The 16,565-nt window shown below is 61.3% G+C and overlaps 6 protein-coding genes across 6 annotated transcripts in view; all 6 read left to right on the top strand.

Moving 5' to 3' along the window:
* Window positions 1-1,270: 1,270 nt before the first annotated feature.
* LSCM1_05383 (uncharacterized protein) lies at window positions 1,271-1,876 on the top strand (the record flags this gene model as incomplete). Its single annotated transcript, XM_067322849.1, has 1 exon — window positions 1,271-1,876. One exon carries the CDS (start codon window positions 1,271-1,273, stop codon window positions 1,874-1,876), a length of 606 nt encoding a protein of 201 aa, XP_067178214.1.
* A 662-nt stretch (window positions 1,877-2,538) lies between these two features.
* On the top strand, window positions 2,539-5,457 carry LSCM1_05382 (uncharacterized protein; the record flags this gene model as incomplete). The annotated part of the gene is made up of 1 exon (XM_067322848.1): window positions 2,539-5,457. One exon carries the CDS (start codon window positions 2,539-2,541, stop codon window positions 5,455-5,457), a length of 2,919 nt encoding a protein of 972 aa, XP_067178213.1.
* Window positions 5,458-6,458: 1,001 nt separating this feature from the next.
* On the top strand, window positions 6,459-7,172 carry LSCM1_05381 (uncharacterized protein; the record flags this gene model as incomplete). The annotated part of the gene is made up of 1 exon (XM_067322847.1): window positions 6,459-7,172. The coding sequence occupies one exon, from the start codon at window positions 6,459-6,461 to the stop codon at window positions 7,170-7,172; it is 714 nt and encodes a 237-aa protein (XP_067178212.1).
* Window positions 7,173-11,515: 4,343 nt separating this feature from the next.
* LSCM1_05379 (uncharacterized protein) lies at window positions 11,516-13,309 on the top strand (the record flags this gene model as incomplete). Its single annotated transcript, XM_067322846.1, has 1 exon — window positions 11,516-13,309. The coding sequence occupies one exon, from the start codon at window positions 11,516-11,518 to the stop codon at window positions 13,307-13,309; it is 1,794 nt and encodes a 597-aa protein (XP_067178211.1).
* A 1,102-nt stretch (window positions 13,310-14,411) lies between these two features.
* On the top strand, window positions 14,412-14,849 carry LSCM1_05378 (uncharacterized protein; the record flags this gene model as incomplete). Its single annotated transcript, XM_067322845.1, has 1 exon — window positions 14,412-14,849. One exon carries the CDS (start codon window positions 14,412-14,414, stop codon window positions 14,847-14,849), a length of 438 nt encoding a protein of 145 aa, XP_067178210.1.
* A 1,136-nt stretch (window positions 14,850-15,985) lies between these two features.
* Window positions 15,986-16,565, top strand: part of LSCM1_05377 (uncharacterized protein) — a gene marked incomplete at both ends in the record, with an annotated part of 984 nt that continues 404 nt past the window's right edge. Inside the window, one exon of the mRNA XM_067322844.1 lies at window positions 15,986-16,565. This exon is cut by the window's right edge and continues 404 nt beyond it. Coding sequence (XP_067178209.1) covers window positions 15,986-16,565 — 580 coding nt within the window.

Genomic DNA, 16,565 nt, shown 5'->3' with positions numbered 1-16,565 from the left:
GTGTCTGTGTGTCTTTTCGTCAAACATGCATCTGCTTGTGTGGGCGTGGTTGTTTCTGCAGGCTGTTTATGTGGTCGATGTCGTTGCGGGCGCAGCCTCTTCCCCGTGATGCGCGTCACAAAAATGTATGTATCCACCGCCCCCCCCGTTCCTCCTCTTCTCCAGGCTGCTCATTCAGCTGTTGTCTTCATCGCTACGCACCCGATTGGGCCTCTGCTCTGCTGGCGGTACCAAAGTTGCTTGAAGGAGAGTGCACGCATGTGTCCTTCATTTCATTCAGTGCGCACGTCTGCCTCGAAACGTATATGTATAGGTATATGTATGTCTATGTGTGTGTGTGTAAGTGGCCGCCTTTCTTCTCCCCCTTCCTCTCTCTCTCCTGAAGAGAGCGCACGATGTATGCGAGTGTCCAGCAAGCAGATAAAATTATGCACACTCTGCGCCGCCCCCCCTCCCCCCTCCTTCGTCCACTCCTGTAATAATGCCAGGCGACCTGACGGTGATGGTGTCGTGAATGCGAACTTCACTCTTTCAGTCGAGATCCACCACCACCGCCGCCACCCCTAATGAAGACTCACGCTGTGTGGCAGGGAGAAGGGCTCGTGAGGGGGAGTGTCCCCCTCACCCTCTTAATACATGTACATATATATATATATGTGTGTGTACATGCGTGAGTGGACAGCAAACGTTGGGTGATCAGAGGGGAGAGAGTCGTCGAGGTCTGCTCCTCTTCGCCCGTTTGTGTGTGTGTGTGTGTGTGGCGATCGTGTGCAGATTTTTCATAGGGCGCCGCCGAAGGGCCACAAAAGAGGGAGTAGGCGCTGCTCTCTTCTCCAGTACTCGTGTCACCCTCGCGGTGAGTGGAGGGACACCGCGGGCCTCAGCGGAGCGCCTGAGGAAGAGAAAGGAGGTTGGAGGGTTGGCCGCCCTCTTCTGTGTCTGTCGCTGTTTTGGCGGCAAAGACCCGCGGGCGCCGGCAGTGCGCGCTCGTGCACCGTATGCGGGCGTTGGACTCGCCCTGTGGCCCTTACCCCTCTCAGCCCCCTCCCCCCTCCGACCCCCTTCCCTTCGCCCCCACGCATGCTGGTGAGTCGGCAGCACGGCTCCGGCTCCGCCAGCGCCCCCCCCTCCTTCCTCAAAGAGATTCGGACAAAATACACGCACGCGGGCGAGAGGCACATCTGCAGAACAGCGACTCCTGCGAAGCCATCATCTGTCCACCCTCCCACCCCCCTCTCAGACGCGCACGCCGGCGCACACGTCACGGCCCATGACGCAGACAACCCACGCCATCACCCTCGCAGGCTCCGTCGCAACCGTCACAGAATACCTCGGCTTCGCTATCAACAACATTCTCTATCAACGCGGTGTCTACCCGCCTGAGGACTTCCAACAGGTGAAGAAGTTCGGTCTGCCGCTCATGATCACCACCGATGCAGATTTGAACGCGTACCTAGCGGAGCTGCTACAGCAGATTGCGTCGTGGATCGCGCAGGGAACGTGCCGGCGCCTGGTGCTGCTCATCACTGATGTTCAGTCAGAGCGAATCCTGGAGCGATGGGAGATGAGCATAGAAGCGGAGCCCGCAGCGTCGTCGCTGCACCTGCGCGGCAGCGGTGGCAAGAGCGAGGCGGACGTTCGCCGCGACATTCAATCTGTGATGCGGCAGATCACCGCCTCCGTCTCCTTCCTGCCAGTGATAACGCAGCCGTGCGCTTTCGACCTGCTGGTGTACACCTCCGAGAACGCGCAGGTGCCATCGACAGCATGGGAGCCAAGCGATCCGCAGGTGCTTAAGCGCGGCATGGAAGTCAAGCTGCGCTCCTTCACCACATCGTTTCACCAGGTCGACACGAATGTGGTCTATCGTGACTGACGGCACGGCCAGTTTGCGTGCGTGTGTGTGTGTCTGTGTGTGGAAGGGAGCAGTGGAAGTGTGAGGTGAAACGACGACGGAGGGGGGGGCGTTGTCACGAGTGCCCCCCTCCTGGACGCGCCCTTCATTTCATTTTTCCCTCCGTGTTGCTGCGCTTACGTCTGCTGTGGACCATTCCCTGCCGCCCGATGCTGCCTGATGCTCTGTGCATGCCTGCGTCTCCGGGTGCGTGTCGAGCGAGTGTGCTAGCAGGTACTAAGAGCGCCCAGGGGGGGCTATAATGTTGCAGTCGATGTGCGCCTCTCTCGCCCCTCCCCCTCCCTCCTCGCATCCCCACGCCGCTCCTTCCCCATCGACAGCAGGCGGAGAGTGCCATGCGCACTCCTCGGAGGGTGGCACGACCGCGCGACGGGCCCGGGTGCAAGAGGAGGCAGCGCAAAGCGCGCCCCATGTAGTGCATTGGGGACTGGAAGGCGAACGAAGCTGACGCACGGACTCATCCACCCCTTCACCCCCCCTGACGCGGCCATTTACCCCCCTTCCCCCACGTCGTCGCCACTCCCGCTCGCTCTGCTTCCCGTCCTCTCCCTCTCCCCCACGCCACCCCCTATTCTCATCAGCCGCCCGCATACGACAACAACAGAACGTGCACCTGCGCCATCATGCCACGCCAGTCCGCAGGAGGTCCAACGAAGGTTGCAAGGAAAGGCAAGCCCGTCTTCGATGCCTTTGAGCGAGTCTGTCACTACACATTGGTGTCGCTGCAGAGCTCCCAGTGCAGTCGCCGCGCCGCTGCGGATGCGGCAGCGCAGCCGGCCGCGAAAAATGGTACCTTGTCCCCAGCAGCTGCGGTGGTAAACGGGGAGGCTGGAGAGGATGGCATCCACGCTGCAGAATTCGCCGCCAGTGCTCTCGCAATCACGCCGCCGCTGCCACGAACAGAAGTGTCCCTCCTCCTGCAGTTCCGCGCCTCTGTCCCGCTAACGGAGGGGGACGTCATCTACATCTACCTTCCCAAGTTCCGTGGCCCAGTAGCGCAGCAGTTCGCCCTTGAGCGCGTGGCGTCTACCAGTGGAGTTGTTGTGGGAGACCTTACAGCGAGCACCTCTGTAGAGCGCATGGACGACATCAACACAGCCTCTCACTTCCGCGCCTACTGGTCAGGAGACTCAGCGAAGGTGGTTACCCCGGTGAGTCAGCTTGCTTTCAAGCGTGGTAAGAAGGGTGGTGGACCGCCGAAGCAGGTGTTGCTGCTCCAGTGCATCAAGGCCGTCAACGCGAACACGCAACTCCTTTTTAGCGTACCACGCGCGCTCGGTCTTGTGTCGCCCGACAAGCTGCCAGTTAACAGCCCAAAGATCAAAATCGAGGGCCCTCTGATTCGCGAGGCGAGCGGGCGGCGCATCCTCAAGCAGGTAATCCTCTCCTGCTCTGGCATCAAGAAGCTTACGGTGGTGGAGGAGCTAGATGTGTACGACGAGTGCATCGCCCGAGTGGCGCAAGAGGGCCGGTTGCAGGTCGCGGACCGCCACCTGGGCGAGCAGCTGTCGCTGGAGGAAGTGGATCAGCTCTGGGAGGCGGCGCAGTACCGTCGGCGCTACCCACTCCCGATGCCGTGGTTCATTGCGGAGGAGATCTCCGTCCACTATGACGCAGCCGGTGGCTTCGTGAAGCGCATCATGCAGAACGCCATCAAAGGCATCAAAGATTTCGATCCCCTGGCGGTCCACCGGGAGGTCGCGCGCAACTGGGGCGTCAAGGTCGCTGCCGTGGTGGTGTTGGATGGCCTTCTCACGACGCAGTGGGGCGGGCTCTATCCTGGGCTGCCCCGCGCATCGCTGTTTGCGATCTGCCTCCTGACAATGGAGCCGGAGGACGTCGCGCGCACGTTTCCGAGGCTACTGCAGCTGCCTGAGCGCTCGATCGCTGAGGAATTGTTCAGCGCCTTCCGCATGCGGACAACGCTCATCGATGCAACAGCCCCGGCGCCATCGGCGGCCGCGGCGAAGGAGGACGACGTCGAAGTCGGAGTCGGCGGTCTCCCAGACCGGTGCGGCGAGTTACTGGACAAGTGGGCAGCTTTGCTCACAGCGGTGCTACCGGCCTCCTTCGTGGTTGAGGAGCGCGGTGGCAGCGCAGGCAACCGCCAGGCAGCCGCGAAGGCCAAGACGTCAGCGGTGGCGGAGTCGTACCGATCAAGCAAGGCTATTGCGGAGTTCGAGGAGGGCGCCGCGGCCGGCATGGAGTCGATGGCACCGGACAGAGGTCATCGCGTCGGCTTTCAGTTACCGGCTCAGAACGAGGCCGACAGCGAGCAAGACGGGCTCGACGAGGACGGCATGTCACGCGTTCGCGACCGTCGGCGGCACAGTAGTGAAACCGCCGCCTCAGGGTATACCACGGGCGCCATTGCAACTCTGCGGCCTCCACCGAAGCTGTACATCGGCTATCGCGACGTCCCGTTTGATGTGCAGCGGTCGTTGCGCGAGATGGAGCGCGGGAGCTGGTTTGTGCTTCCCTTCGTCGTTGTGGCGCGTCAGTCGCTGCCCTATGCGGCGACCACCGCCACCAGGCTCGACGGCTCCGTGACGCGGAAGGGCGAAGATGACGGTAGCAGTGACGGCCGCCAGTCTCGTGAGGCTTTCAGCATAGACGAGGCCGAGAGGAGCGAAATGGCAAGTGACGGCGCCGTCGTGTCCATCCCGGACAACGCGGTGGTGGTGGAGCTGCAGAACGTTGTGGAGGCGGTGGAGCTGGCTGATCTCTCTCTCTCACCGCACGACCGCGCATGGCTGTTGCCGCTGGTCACGTCGTGCCGTGTTGTGGCCGTGGAGGAAGACCAGCACGACGTACTGCACGTCATCCTTGATATGCAGGGCAGCCTCATGGGTCAAGTAAACGACCCCTTCCTCCCGCAGGGCGACCGCAGTGTGGCCACGATGGTCCTCAACAGGTTCCTGCTGAAAGCGGAGCAGACAGAAACGTACGTCTCCATGCTCAGCTTCCTCTCGCTACTGTGCGCGCGGCGCAACGATCGGCGCCGGCTGCACCCGCCAACCCTTATCCGGGCGCAGTACCTGTCCCACTGCAACGCCGCCCACCGCACCGCTATCGCCAAACAACTAGTGGAGGAGACGGAGAGCGTCGAGTGGCAAGTGCGCACGCACGAGGCGCAGCTGCTCGACGAAGGGGTCGTGAAGCCGGCGGTGTGGGAGCCGATCCCCAAGAAGTTCCTCCTGACGGTGGAGCAGTTCTTCCTAGGCCACTCCCGCACCCTCACGAAGTTGGAGGAGGGTACCCTGTCAGTGGACTTGGGCACCTACACCATCGACTACGGCGGCAAAGGGCCGCGCGCGCTGCGCCGGGTCGTGCAGAAGGTGTACGTCACACACGAACCGGCTTCCACTGAAACGTTCACCAAACTCCGCGAGCGCGAGGAACAGTATACGAAGCAGATGTGCATGCTCGATGCGAAGCTGAACATTAGCTCGGGGACAGCAGCCAGTACCATCGGTAGTGGGACTGGGGTACCCACTAACGCCATCGCCAACGGCCGCAGCAAGAAGGTGTCCGGCAACTAACGCGTTCACTGGGCTCCCCTTCGAGCGTCGTCGGTCGGCGTGGTGCAGGACTGCATAGGAGGAACCCTCGCCCGTGCGTCCCCCTTCCCCCAGGCAGGCACACGCATGCGCCTCTCTTCTGACCCCTCGACTCCCCTCACCGTCGCTGCCCGTCGAAGGGAGTAGACGCCCTGATCCGCTGTCGACGATGAAACGCAATGGGTGTCAGCCCTCTCTGTCTACAGGCGTTTGCCTCTTGTTGGTAAACTCGAGCGAGTGCACTGATGGGACGCATCTTCAGCGCGCGAGTGCGCTGTCGCTGCCCTGCGAGTGTCCTGCGTAGAATGTACCATAGGGCATACGAAAGCGATGCGCATCGCATCCGCCCACCACATTTCTAATGTATAGTTGGCGTGTGCGTATCTGTCTGCGCATATCTGTGTGTCGCCGTGCTCCCGTAAGGCGCTTGCCACTGTGTGCAGGGGCTGAAGATCTGAATGAAGAGGAAGCGGCACGAGAGAGGTGTCTGTGCGTGTGCGCGTATGACTCGTCTTCACCCACTACGCCCCACCACTCCCAGCATCCCTCGTCATGCCCTCCCCTCGAATAAGAGCAGGCACACATCGGCAAGCTCACATGTCCGCACCGTGACGCCATATCGAGGGCGCCGCCCCCTCACCACCACCACCACCACCTCGCACACCGCTTTTGGTTGGGCGCCTGCGGCTTGCAGGGGAAAGAGGGCAAGAGGCACGGATAGTTGATGGGCCCCCGTCCTGGAGCTGGTCTACACTGTTTAGCGCATCCTGTTGGGGCCCTGCGGGGGGGGGGCGGCTCCCGCCTTGGCGCTCCCCCTCCCTCGCACGCACGTCGCCCGCCGTCCTTGCACTTCTCCACTCTCCCATACCCTTTTCGCACTGGTGCGCGCAAGCACCGCCTCTCTCCCGCCCCTGTAGTGCGAAGTGAAGCACACACATTCTCTAAGAGAGAGAGGTGGGTGTTTTTTCTCTTACCTTGTCGTCATGTTGCGGTGCTGGAAGCGCTTCTTCCCCGCTGCGGCGCGTGTGGCAACCACCGCAGCAGACCGCGTTGCACAGCTCCCAGAGGCCGCTTCGTCACCGCTCCTCCTCCAGCATCGCGGCGTCTTCGCTGATAAGGTGCGGGCTGGTATGGTGCTGCGCGTGGATAAGAGGGTGTACCGTGTCGTGGCGAACACGCGCTCGCAGAAGGGTCAAAATGCCGCCTCCTTCAACATCAAGCTCACCGAGGTGGGCGCAAGTCGCAAGAAGGAGGTGACGGCTGGTCAGGGGCACGACTTCACCGAGGTGCGTGCGGAGCGCGTTCGCCTTCTCTTTAGCGGCTTCGACGATGACGACCTCGCCTGCTTCGTCTTCCCGGCGCACAGCCCAGATGCTGGCAAGGAAGTGAACATCCCAGGCGACTCGCTGCCGGAGGTGCAGCAGAAGTTCTTGGCGTGTGGGATGCCCGTGGATATCCTGCACATCATCCCGGACGAGGACGACCCCGAAAAGGAGATGTGGACAGAGATCACAATGCCGAGCAGCTACGTCTATACGGTGGACAAGATCACGCTGAAGGGCCTTTACAAAACAGCATCCTTTGTAGAGTGCGACGGCACCGTCAGCGTGAACGACCAGATTCAGCTGGGTGAGAAGATTAAGGTCGTGATTAAGCCGGATGGCACCGTGGCGTTCGGCGGGAGGGCGAATGTGTAAGGGGGGTGGCCCAAGGGGACAGAAACGGAGGGAGGTGGGTCGTAGAGGTGTGGAGGCAGAAATGAACGAGGCTGAGGCAGCACTTCACCGGAGAATCAAGTGGAGGCGGCATTGTGCTAGTGGTGGCAATGCAAGTCGTGCGCTGCATCGTCGAGCGTGGGTGCGCCGTATTTCTGTTTCCCTCTCTCTCTGTGCATGTGTGTGTGTGTGTGTGTGTGTCTGTTGGCCATCCTCTCTCGTCCCCACCGACCCCTACCCCCCCTTATCCCTGCCATACACCGCGTACTGCATCTGGTGCGCTTTTCGGTGTGCTGCGCGTATGCGCGTGTCGGAGGAGAGAGAGAGGGGGGAGGAAAGGCGACTGCGAAGAGGTTCTGTGCAGATTTGGATGCGGTGGTGCCCCATTCATTTCGTAATGAGGCAGCCTGTCATGGCCATCTGGTGACGCAACAAGCAGCAGGGCCGGCGAACAGAACAAAGGCAAAGGTCGGACAACTGAGCAGCAGTCGATGCAGCGGTGCATCACAAGTGCCTCAACGAGTACAATGCTCACTGCTTCCGCTGCTGCGTGCGCTTTCCTCCTCTTCAACATCCGCGTCCGGTAGTTGTCGTGCTTGCGTTTACGTGCGCATAGGTGTGCCCGCCGCAGTGCTAGATTAGCTGCTCCTGTTCCGCAGCGTCGATTTCAACCCTGCCGATACACTCGACTAGGTTTCTCGCCTTCACCACCCGCTATGAGCCGCTTCCTCACTCCTCCACCACCCCTCTCTCCTCCCTGGAAGCGCGAGAAGCAATATATATACCCCCCCCTGCAACTACGCAAGCAGTGGCTCTAGCGATGACGGAGGCACCGCCACCGGCGAGCGAGAAGCCCATCACAAAGCTGCCTCCGTACTTTCCCACGTCCTGCAAGCAGTGCACCACGCAGACGGACGCCTTCTTCCGCTGCTTTGAAGAACACGCAGTCATGAGAGACGACCATGATGTGACGACGGCCAAGGCGTCGCTGCAGCACTGCCAACCAGAGCTGCGGGGGTACATGCTCTGCATGGAGAACTACTTGGCGACCAAGAAGAAGCCCTGGTGGAAGGTTTGGTAGCTAGCCAGTGAAGGAGCGCGTGCCACTTGTACGCAACGGCGCAGGGCAGGTATGACATCACGCCCGCCCTCCCCCCTGCTGCCGCGCCGAACTTGGTCAAGAGCGAAGCAAGTCCCTCTCAGAGCACACACAGACACGGAAAGACATGCAAAGCGCGTGGGGATAATGGCGCACAAATGGCATCGCTCGAGAACGCTCATGTCGATGCTGAGTCGCGCGACTCTGTGGAAGCGCTGAGCTGAGGGGCCCTTTGTGTCTGTGTGTGTGTGCAAGCCGCTGCCACCCTCACATACACACACACACACACGCAGAGGAATGTTTGCGCGCTTGTGCAACCTCGCCAATACGCAGGCTGCTTCTCTCACGATGCGCCGAGACGGTCGTGGCCGCGCGAAGGAGGGTGAGCTCCCCTCTTTTCGCCTGCACGGCACCTCGGGTGCTTCTTCACCCGTCCCACCTCAGCCAACTCCACCCACGCGCGCACAGGTCGATATATATTTTTTTTTCGCGTGTGATGTGCCTTACAACCCACTAAACCTTTCCCACGCACACTCTCCTCTTCCTCCTCTCGCCTCTCGGGTATGGGCTGCGTGCAAGCGCACACACAGTTCTGCGTTTGGCGCCTTTACACCACTCGGCATCGTCCACGCGCACGCGCAGATGTACGCACGGTACCGCACCAGGTCGCGCTTCTACAAGCGCCCGGAGAGGGTGCTGAAGGCATACAATGTGAGCCCTAACCTCCTCCGCCGCCCCGCGGTGAAGCCGGGCCTTCTCAAGGGCATCTACACGGATGAGAAGGTCGACCTTCGTGACCGCGAGCGGCTCGAACTGCTCGAGTCTATCCGCCATCCCAGAGAGCGCGACTTCTATCAAGACCACACGTACCACAACCAGTGGATTGCGCGCGATCTGGAGGCGCACCAAAAGACGCAGATCGCCGGCCGCTACCCGTACTTCGCGCCGAACTATGAAATCCGGCCGTGGGTGTGGTACCCTGGCGACACGGTCGAAGTGATCTCCGGCGAGGGGGCCGGCCAGCGTGGCACCATCATTGCCGTCGTCAAGTACAAAAACGAAATTCTCGTGCAGAACGTCAACGTGCGGGATGTCGTCATCCCGGCGAGCGAGACGCGGCCGGAGCAAGTCGTGCAGCGCGAGCACCCCATTAGCGTGCTCCGCGTCCGCCATGTGGACCCGTCCACGAATCAGCTGTGCCACCTCGACATCGTGAAGGTGCGCAACAAAGAGACCGGTGAAGCAGAGGAGCGACGCATCTCGTTGGAGAGCGGGGCGCTGCTGCCGATCCCGGCGCCAGAGGAGGATGTAGCGGTGGGAGACCCGCTCAAGGACACCGCCATAGAGGACGCCGACGAAGACACATACGATCGGCTGAAGGAGATGCCGCTGCTGGTGGAGCGTCGGCTGCAGGCAATGGAAAAGTACTTCGTGGACTCGCTGCGGAAGTCATATGAGTATCACAAGCCCCTGCAGGTGCGTAACGCGCAGGACATGCAGGCCTTCCAGAGGGATGTGCTGGTGCGCGCGACCGAGAAACTGGCGGCGGTGGCTGCCGTAGCGGGGCACAGTGCCGTGGCTGGGGCTACCTCGAAGACAGTAGCAGCGGCGACGGAACCTGTGCAGGCCACTGGCGCCGGAGAGGACGCTGTCAAGAGCACCATCACAGTCGATAAGGTCGTTGCCGAGGTGCTCTTGTCAGAGCAGCAGCTTCACAGCCGCGGGACGGCGCCAGACATGCCGGCGTGGTGGCAGTGCATGATCGACTCGTACGTGGCGGTGCTGGAAGATGAAGAAGCGGCCCACGAAGCCGAGGCAGCGGCGCAGGCGCAGGCGGCAGAGGCGAATCACCGCGCTGAGCACCTCCTTGCGGACGCCAGTGCTGAAGCGGACGACACGATGGCAGACGATTCAACGATGGAGGGCAGCTTGAGCGGAGGCGGAGACGACGATGACCTCGATCTTGACGAGAAAGATGGAGACTCAGGTGAGGACCATGTCTACACCGGCCCGCCGAAGCAGAGCCAGATGTGAAGGTGCGCCGCTGCTCTCGCATTCTCTCTATCTCCATCTCCCCCTCTAAGCACAGCGTCGGCTGCGTTGTTCCCTTCATCGCCACCGCTCTGATGATCATGTGGCGCTTGAGCACCTTTTGTTGCGTTTGTCTGATGGCGCCACCGCAGTGACGGCAGTGTTTGGTTTACCTCGCTGTCGTTCGCGCAAGCGAGTGAATAACGCGTTGAGGGCGCCTCTCTACCGCTGCTCTTTCTCTTCCACACGCGCACACCTCTCCATCTAAAACCTCACAGGAAATGCGCTGAGACAGGGTGGTGGCGGATCGAGCTGCCGCCGTCACCACCACCACAATGAAAGCGGCCTGCAGGGTTGAGGTGAGGTGAGACACCGCTGAGGAGAGCGAGCCTATCCGTCGGCGAGAAAGGGTCACGCTAAGCCGGCGGCTACGTGAAGGGGTATGTCTAACTGTGTGCTCCCTAGTGCGCCACGAGGCGCACATTTTTGCACCCTCTCCCGACTCCTTCGTCTTCCACTCCGACCTCATTCACTCATTGCCTTTGTTGCTCATGAGCGACGGTGCTCCTGTTGCATACGTCGTCGTCTTCCGCCCTCTCTCTCTTCCTCCCTTTCCCGCACTTCACGGCGCCGGCCCCCGCTCCCTCCCCCCGAAAGCGCCGTACAAGCATGCGAACGTTCTTTCCTATCACGGCCTCCCCTCCTTCCCCTTCTCTCCACGCTCAAAACGATCTGCTCCCTCGGTACACCTCTTGCCCTTCGGCTCCCATTCGCCCCCCGCTCACATTCGTCTTCAACACTTTTCTGCTTCTCTTAGGCTGATTAGCATCGCCGTCTGCCTGCCAGTGCGTGTGCGCGCGCGCGCCACTCAGTCACTCACCAACTTCGCCAAACCTTCCCCCTGTGCGTGTCGCTGTAGGATCGAGAGACGGGGAAGAAGAGGGGAAGTGGTGGCGCACCACTGTTCGATCTTCGCGTGTCTTCTCTGTGTGCTCTTCGCTCCCCCTCTCTCGTCTCGGTTGCTGTGAGCATGGGTGAGGACGCTTGCGCGATACCCTTCGTTCTTGCCCCAGCACCACCACCACGTCCTCCTCTTCTGACGTGCCCCGTCTCGCGAGGACCATCGTCCCTTCTCACACTCCTCGGCGCCTTCCTTGTCGGCCGCCGCCACCAACACCCCCAGCTAGCATCGGCCATGGACAGTGCACCACTACAGCAACCGAAGGTGAATGCTTCGGCACCTCCGCAGCCAAAATCGCTGCCTTCGCCATCGCTACCGGCACAAGATGTCACAACAGCCGCAGCCACCCCAGAGGGGGAGATCAACGTAAGCGGGCGCTCCTTGGTGGCGCAGGTCACCTCCACCATCTCCTCTTTTCGCTTTCTGGCCAACGAGGCGTCGGCCCGTCGCTCTGGTGTGCCACACTCGCGTAGCCGCAGCAGCAGCAGCCGTGCCGGCAAGGTAGGCTGTCGCGCCGATGAGCCGCCGCTCACACACGCGCGCCCACCTGCCTCCAGGCAGGAAGTCGAGGAGCAGCTCGACAAGATTCTTGACGCTATCCGGCAGCTGCAGCAGCTGCAGCAGCGCGGCCGGTACATCGCGAGCACAGAGGTGCAACGTATCCGCCTGGCCTACCTCTTCGCTGTCGGCGAGGGGCAGTGCTATCGCGACGAAGCAGCTGCGCCCGGGAGCGCGAGAGCTTGCTTCTCAGCACCTGCCACACCTTCCCTGCGTGAGCAGCACACACCGTCCACGACAGCCAGCACTGCTGCAGAGGAGCCACGGGATGTCCCAGAGAGCGCGCCCATTGACGGCCCAACGGCAACGTCAGCGGTGGAGGCAGCAGGGATTTCGCCGCCCACAGAAGAAAAGCAGGAGTACAGCCCGAATGCCGTAGCAGCCAACAGGCTACTCACCGCATTGGAGCAGTATGTTGCCAAGACCCCATCCTCCACCTCCTTTGGCGCGTACGGCGCGTGCTTCTCGTGGCGCAGCGTTCTTCACACCCCCAGCGAGCGGCGGCTGCAGTCACTTGTCGTATCTTTATTCACCTTCTTCACCGGCATCCCCATCTGCCTCGCCGTCATAGGACTGCTCCTGCTCTCGCGCTACACGGCGCCCCTCGTTGTGCTGTACGTTGGGTGGATCTTCACCTTTGGACGGCCTAAGCACCCGCAGTCCAAGCGCTTATGGTTCACGCGTCTCTTCTTCTGGCGGTATTACGGCGACTACTTCCCTGTACGTCTCGTCATTGCCGAGCCGGTGCGGCGTCGCTTCCACAGGGAGCGCAACTACTTTTTCGTCTACCACCCGCACGGCATCCACTCGTTTGGCGCCATCGTCAACTTCGGGCTCGACCAGAACGACCTACCGAAGCTGCTCAGCGGACTTACGATCCACCTGCAGACCCTCGCGGTCAACCTGTACGTGCCCCTATGGCGCCAACTGGCGATTTGGGGGGGCTGCGGTGACGCCAGTGCATCCTGCATCCGCAAGACGCTCCGGTCCGGCCCCGGGCAGAGCATCATGCTGGTCGTAGGCGGGGCGGAGGAATCGCTCATGGCAAAGCCGAACAGCAACGACTTGCTCCTACTCAAGCGCAAGGGCTTCATCAAAATCGCGCTGCAGGAGGGGACGCCTCTCGTGCCGGTCTACGGCTTCGGCGAGAACAACGTGTACGGTGTGCCGGAACTGGCCAGCGAGCCGTGGATACGGTACCTCATGGCACTGTGCCGGCAGTACGTCGGCTTCGTTGTCCCGTTAGTGCGCGGTCGCGGCTTCTTCAACTTTAGCTATGGACTGCTGCCGCACCGCCGCCCAATCGTGGTGGTGGTCGGGGAGCCCCTGGAGGTGCCACGCATTCCCAACCCGACAATAGAAGATCTGGAGGCGTGGCAAGGCAGGTATATCGAGCGTCTCCGCAAGCTTTACAACGACCATCGCGGCATCTACGACTTGGAGTCGACGGGGCTGCGCATCATGCAGTGAGTGGGAGCGATGGCAGGGCCCACATCTGTGTGGATGGCTGTGAAGGAGATGCGGGAAGTGAAAGAGTGCGCGCTTTCGGATCTGCTTTCTCAAGCGGTGCGAGCGGAGGGAGGAGGGGGGCAGTTCTATCCACCTCCATCACACACACACGTCTCTCTCCACGCGCCCCCTCCCCTGTGCTCGCCAGCTCTGACGTACGCGCCGTCCCATGGGGAGTGGCGCAAATAGGAAGAGGGAGGAGACGCCACACGATCCGTCGATGTACAGGCCTGACTGCTCCTGCTGTTTCCTCTCTTTATCGCGGCTTCGCATGCAATCACCACCATCGCCACCCCTCCCCTCCTGCCACGGCATCTTCCCTGGTAGCTGCCGGCGTTGGTTTGAGCTCTCCCCTCTGCGGTACGGTGTGTCCCCACCCCCTATGGAGACCCTCCGTCAGCGCACCCCTCCCTCTGCCCTCTCCCCCCGGGGGTTCGTCCCTCTGATCAATGGCATCCGCCTACGTCAATGGCCCCCAATGCACGTTTTTTTTCCTCTCCTCACGCACACACATACAAACACATGCGCACATACGCACACCAACGCGACGGCGCTCAGTAGAGGCGCATAGAGCCCTTTCAATGGCATCAATATGTATATGCGGCTGCAGGGCGCAGGAGCACGGCACTCGAGCACACGTGCGTTACTACGCGTAAACCTGTTCGACAGCCGCTGCCGTGTATGCTGGGCGAAGCGGAAGGGGAGGGGGGGTCCCACACGCATGAATGATTGTAGCGCGTAAGGGAAAAGAGACGGTGAAGTCGACTCGGCACCTGGCAATCACCACCACCACCACTTCCACGCGCTCTCTCTTTTCCCTATTGCTTGGCCCCTTCCCTCGGGCGGCGTCGTATGCTTCCAACCCACACCTCCCTCGCTCTCTACTGTCCTCTTCTCATCCTGTGCACGCATTCACATCCTCGGCTCCGCGCCGTGGCAGCCTCTCTAACTTTCCAGAGAACTCTCTACAGGGGGGCACGCCTGGCTCCTTCCTCTCTCTCTCACACACACACGCGCAACCTTCCTCCCTACCAGCGCCGACCACACCATACGACTGCGAACCATGGTGCTCTTCTCGACCTACCGCAGCAAGCGCATCGTCGCGCCGGGCTTCCTCAGCGGACCCGTGATGACCGCACGTGCCTTCAGTGACTACTACTTCCAGCGCGCGTGGAACGGCTGCCTGCAGTGGGTGATCCCTGGCGAGATGCGTTTTTGGGCATGCGGCGTTCCCCTCATCTACTTCGTCCACCGCTACCACAACGATCACTCGCTGGAGCCCGACTATGTCGAGAAGGCAATGATTCAACGCTGGGGTGGGTCGCTAGAGGAGGTGCGCAAGCTGTCGCCGCAGGACCAGCTCCGCATCCGTGTCTTCACGGATATAGAGAAGCTCTACTCCGCCTACGGTCCTAAGGACACCATCATTCAGCCCCCGGGTGACCCCCTGCCCGGCAAGGACTACTACCACAAGAACGGTGCTGCTGGTGCGCACCACTAGCCACAAGCAGCAGAAGAGGCGGCAGTGCACCCACCCAACGCACACACACACACAAAGAAACTGGTGGCATGAAGAGACAAGTTAACAGCGATCTTTCAAGGTCCCTCTGGTCCTTTCCGCTGCCCCCCTTCCTCCTCCCCCTCCTCTTCTTACAGCTTCCTGTCGCAGTCAGCTGCGGAGCCATGGCGGGTGGGCAGCGAAGAGGAGCAGCCGGGTTTCTGGTCGTATGTGTGCGTTTGCGTGCGTGTCTGCCATAACCCCCTTTCCTCTTTGAATAGCGTTGGGATATATGCATATATATATATATAAACGGTGTAGGGAAAGACCTGTGAAAGGACGCCTGGCTGCTGCGGCGGCAGCAGCTGCATGGGGGAGTAGCAGAAGAAGTGGAGGGTGGTGTCTACTACCTGCCGCTGCGCGCATTCCTTTAAGCGTTGGTCTGTCGGGTTGATTGTGTCTGTGTCTGTATGTGGGCCGTTTGTGCTCTGTGTGTCCCTCCTCACCTGGAGGATGCCAGGGCTGTGTGTAACGCAGCGGTACACGAGCTGTAGTAGACTCGGAGCAGCAACGAAAACAGAAGCGAAAACGCATCCAGCATTACAGAAGAACTGAGCCTCTCGTGCGTATGTGTGTAAGCACGCACGCGCGTGCCAGCGCTGCTTCCCAGAGAGGAGCCTTTTTGTACGAACATGGGGGGGAGTACCTTGTGTGCGCAGCAATGCTGTAAGCGGCAGAGTTCGGAAAAGAAAAAAGGGGGGAGGCAGAGGGATGGGGCAAGGCCGAGCTTGACTCGTCGCGGTCCCCCACCACCACCACCACCAGCACCCACCTCCTCCTCCTCCGTGCCGCACTCGCTCACTCCCTACCTTCATGCCTGCCACCTTCACACACACGCACACACACCTCACGGGCACCTCTCTATCGTCATGTGCCACGCACCCTTTGCCGCATATCTTTCTCCTCTTCCTCCAATACCGATTGTGAGCCCCAACACCAGTTTCACACCTCCAGCCACGCGTCCTTTGCCCACCCCACCCCCATCCCTCCCGAACCTCATCAAAAAGGTTCCGCTGCGCGACCGACACGTGCACACGTAAGTGCTCCCCAAGAACCACTCTCCAGACACGCCCAGTGCCATGGCCTCCGAGGTTTCGATCCAGCTGACGCCGTACCCGGCGGCGTTCATCGTCGAGCACGCCAAGCGCAAGAGGTACGCGGCGGGCTACATCCTCGGCACGGTCAGGGCGGAGGAGATCGTCATCACCGACTTCATCCCGCACACGCACAAGGACACGGAGGTTCCAAACACAAAGGCTCACCGCGCCGAGCTGACGCGCCGGCGCGCCGCCAAACGCCGCTACACGACGCAGGACCTCATAGGCTGGTACTCGGCGGGGCAGCCTGGTGCTGACCTGACTGAGGAAGACTACCAGCTGTGGTGCAACGCCCCTTCTGTCATCTTCCAGGGCCGCCACTGCCTTCACCTGCATTGCGAAATGCCCCATGAGGACGCGACGACGCCGAAGGTGACGTGGACCGCTTCGGTCGTCTTCGAGGACCCCGCAGATCGCACGCTGAAGCACATCGACCATAGGGTCACCCTCGCCCCCCTGAACAGCCTTGCCTCCGATGTGATGCTGAGCCACATCACCTCCCTGGTCCTTTACAACGGTGGCCGCCCCTTCGCTCGTAGCAAGCTGCAGAACCTGGACGAGG

This window comes from Leishmania martiniquensis, chromosome 25 (assembly GCF_017916325.1).
Source record: "Leishmania martiniquensis isolate LSCM1 chromosome 25, whole genome shotgun sequence".
Taxonomy (NCBI): domain Eukaryota; phylum Euglenozoa; class Kinetoplastea; order Trypanosomatida; family Trypanosomatidae; genus Leishmania; species Leishmania martiniquensis.
This window is presented reverse-complemented; position numbering and strand designations above follow the sequence as displayed.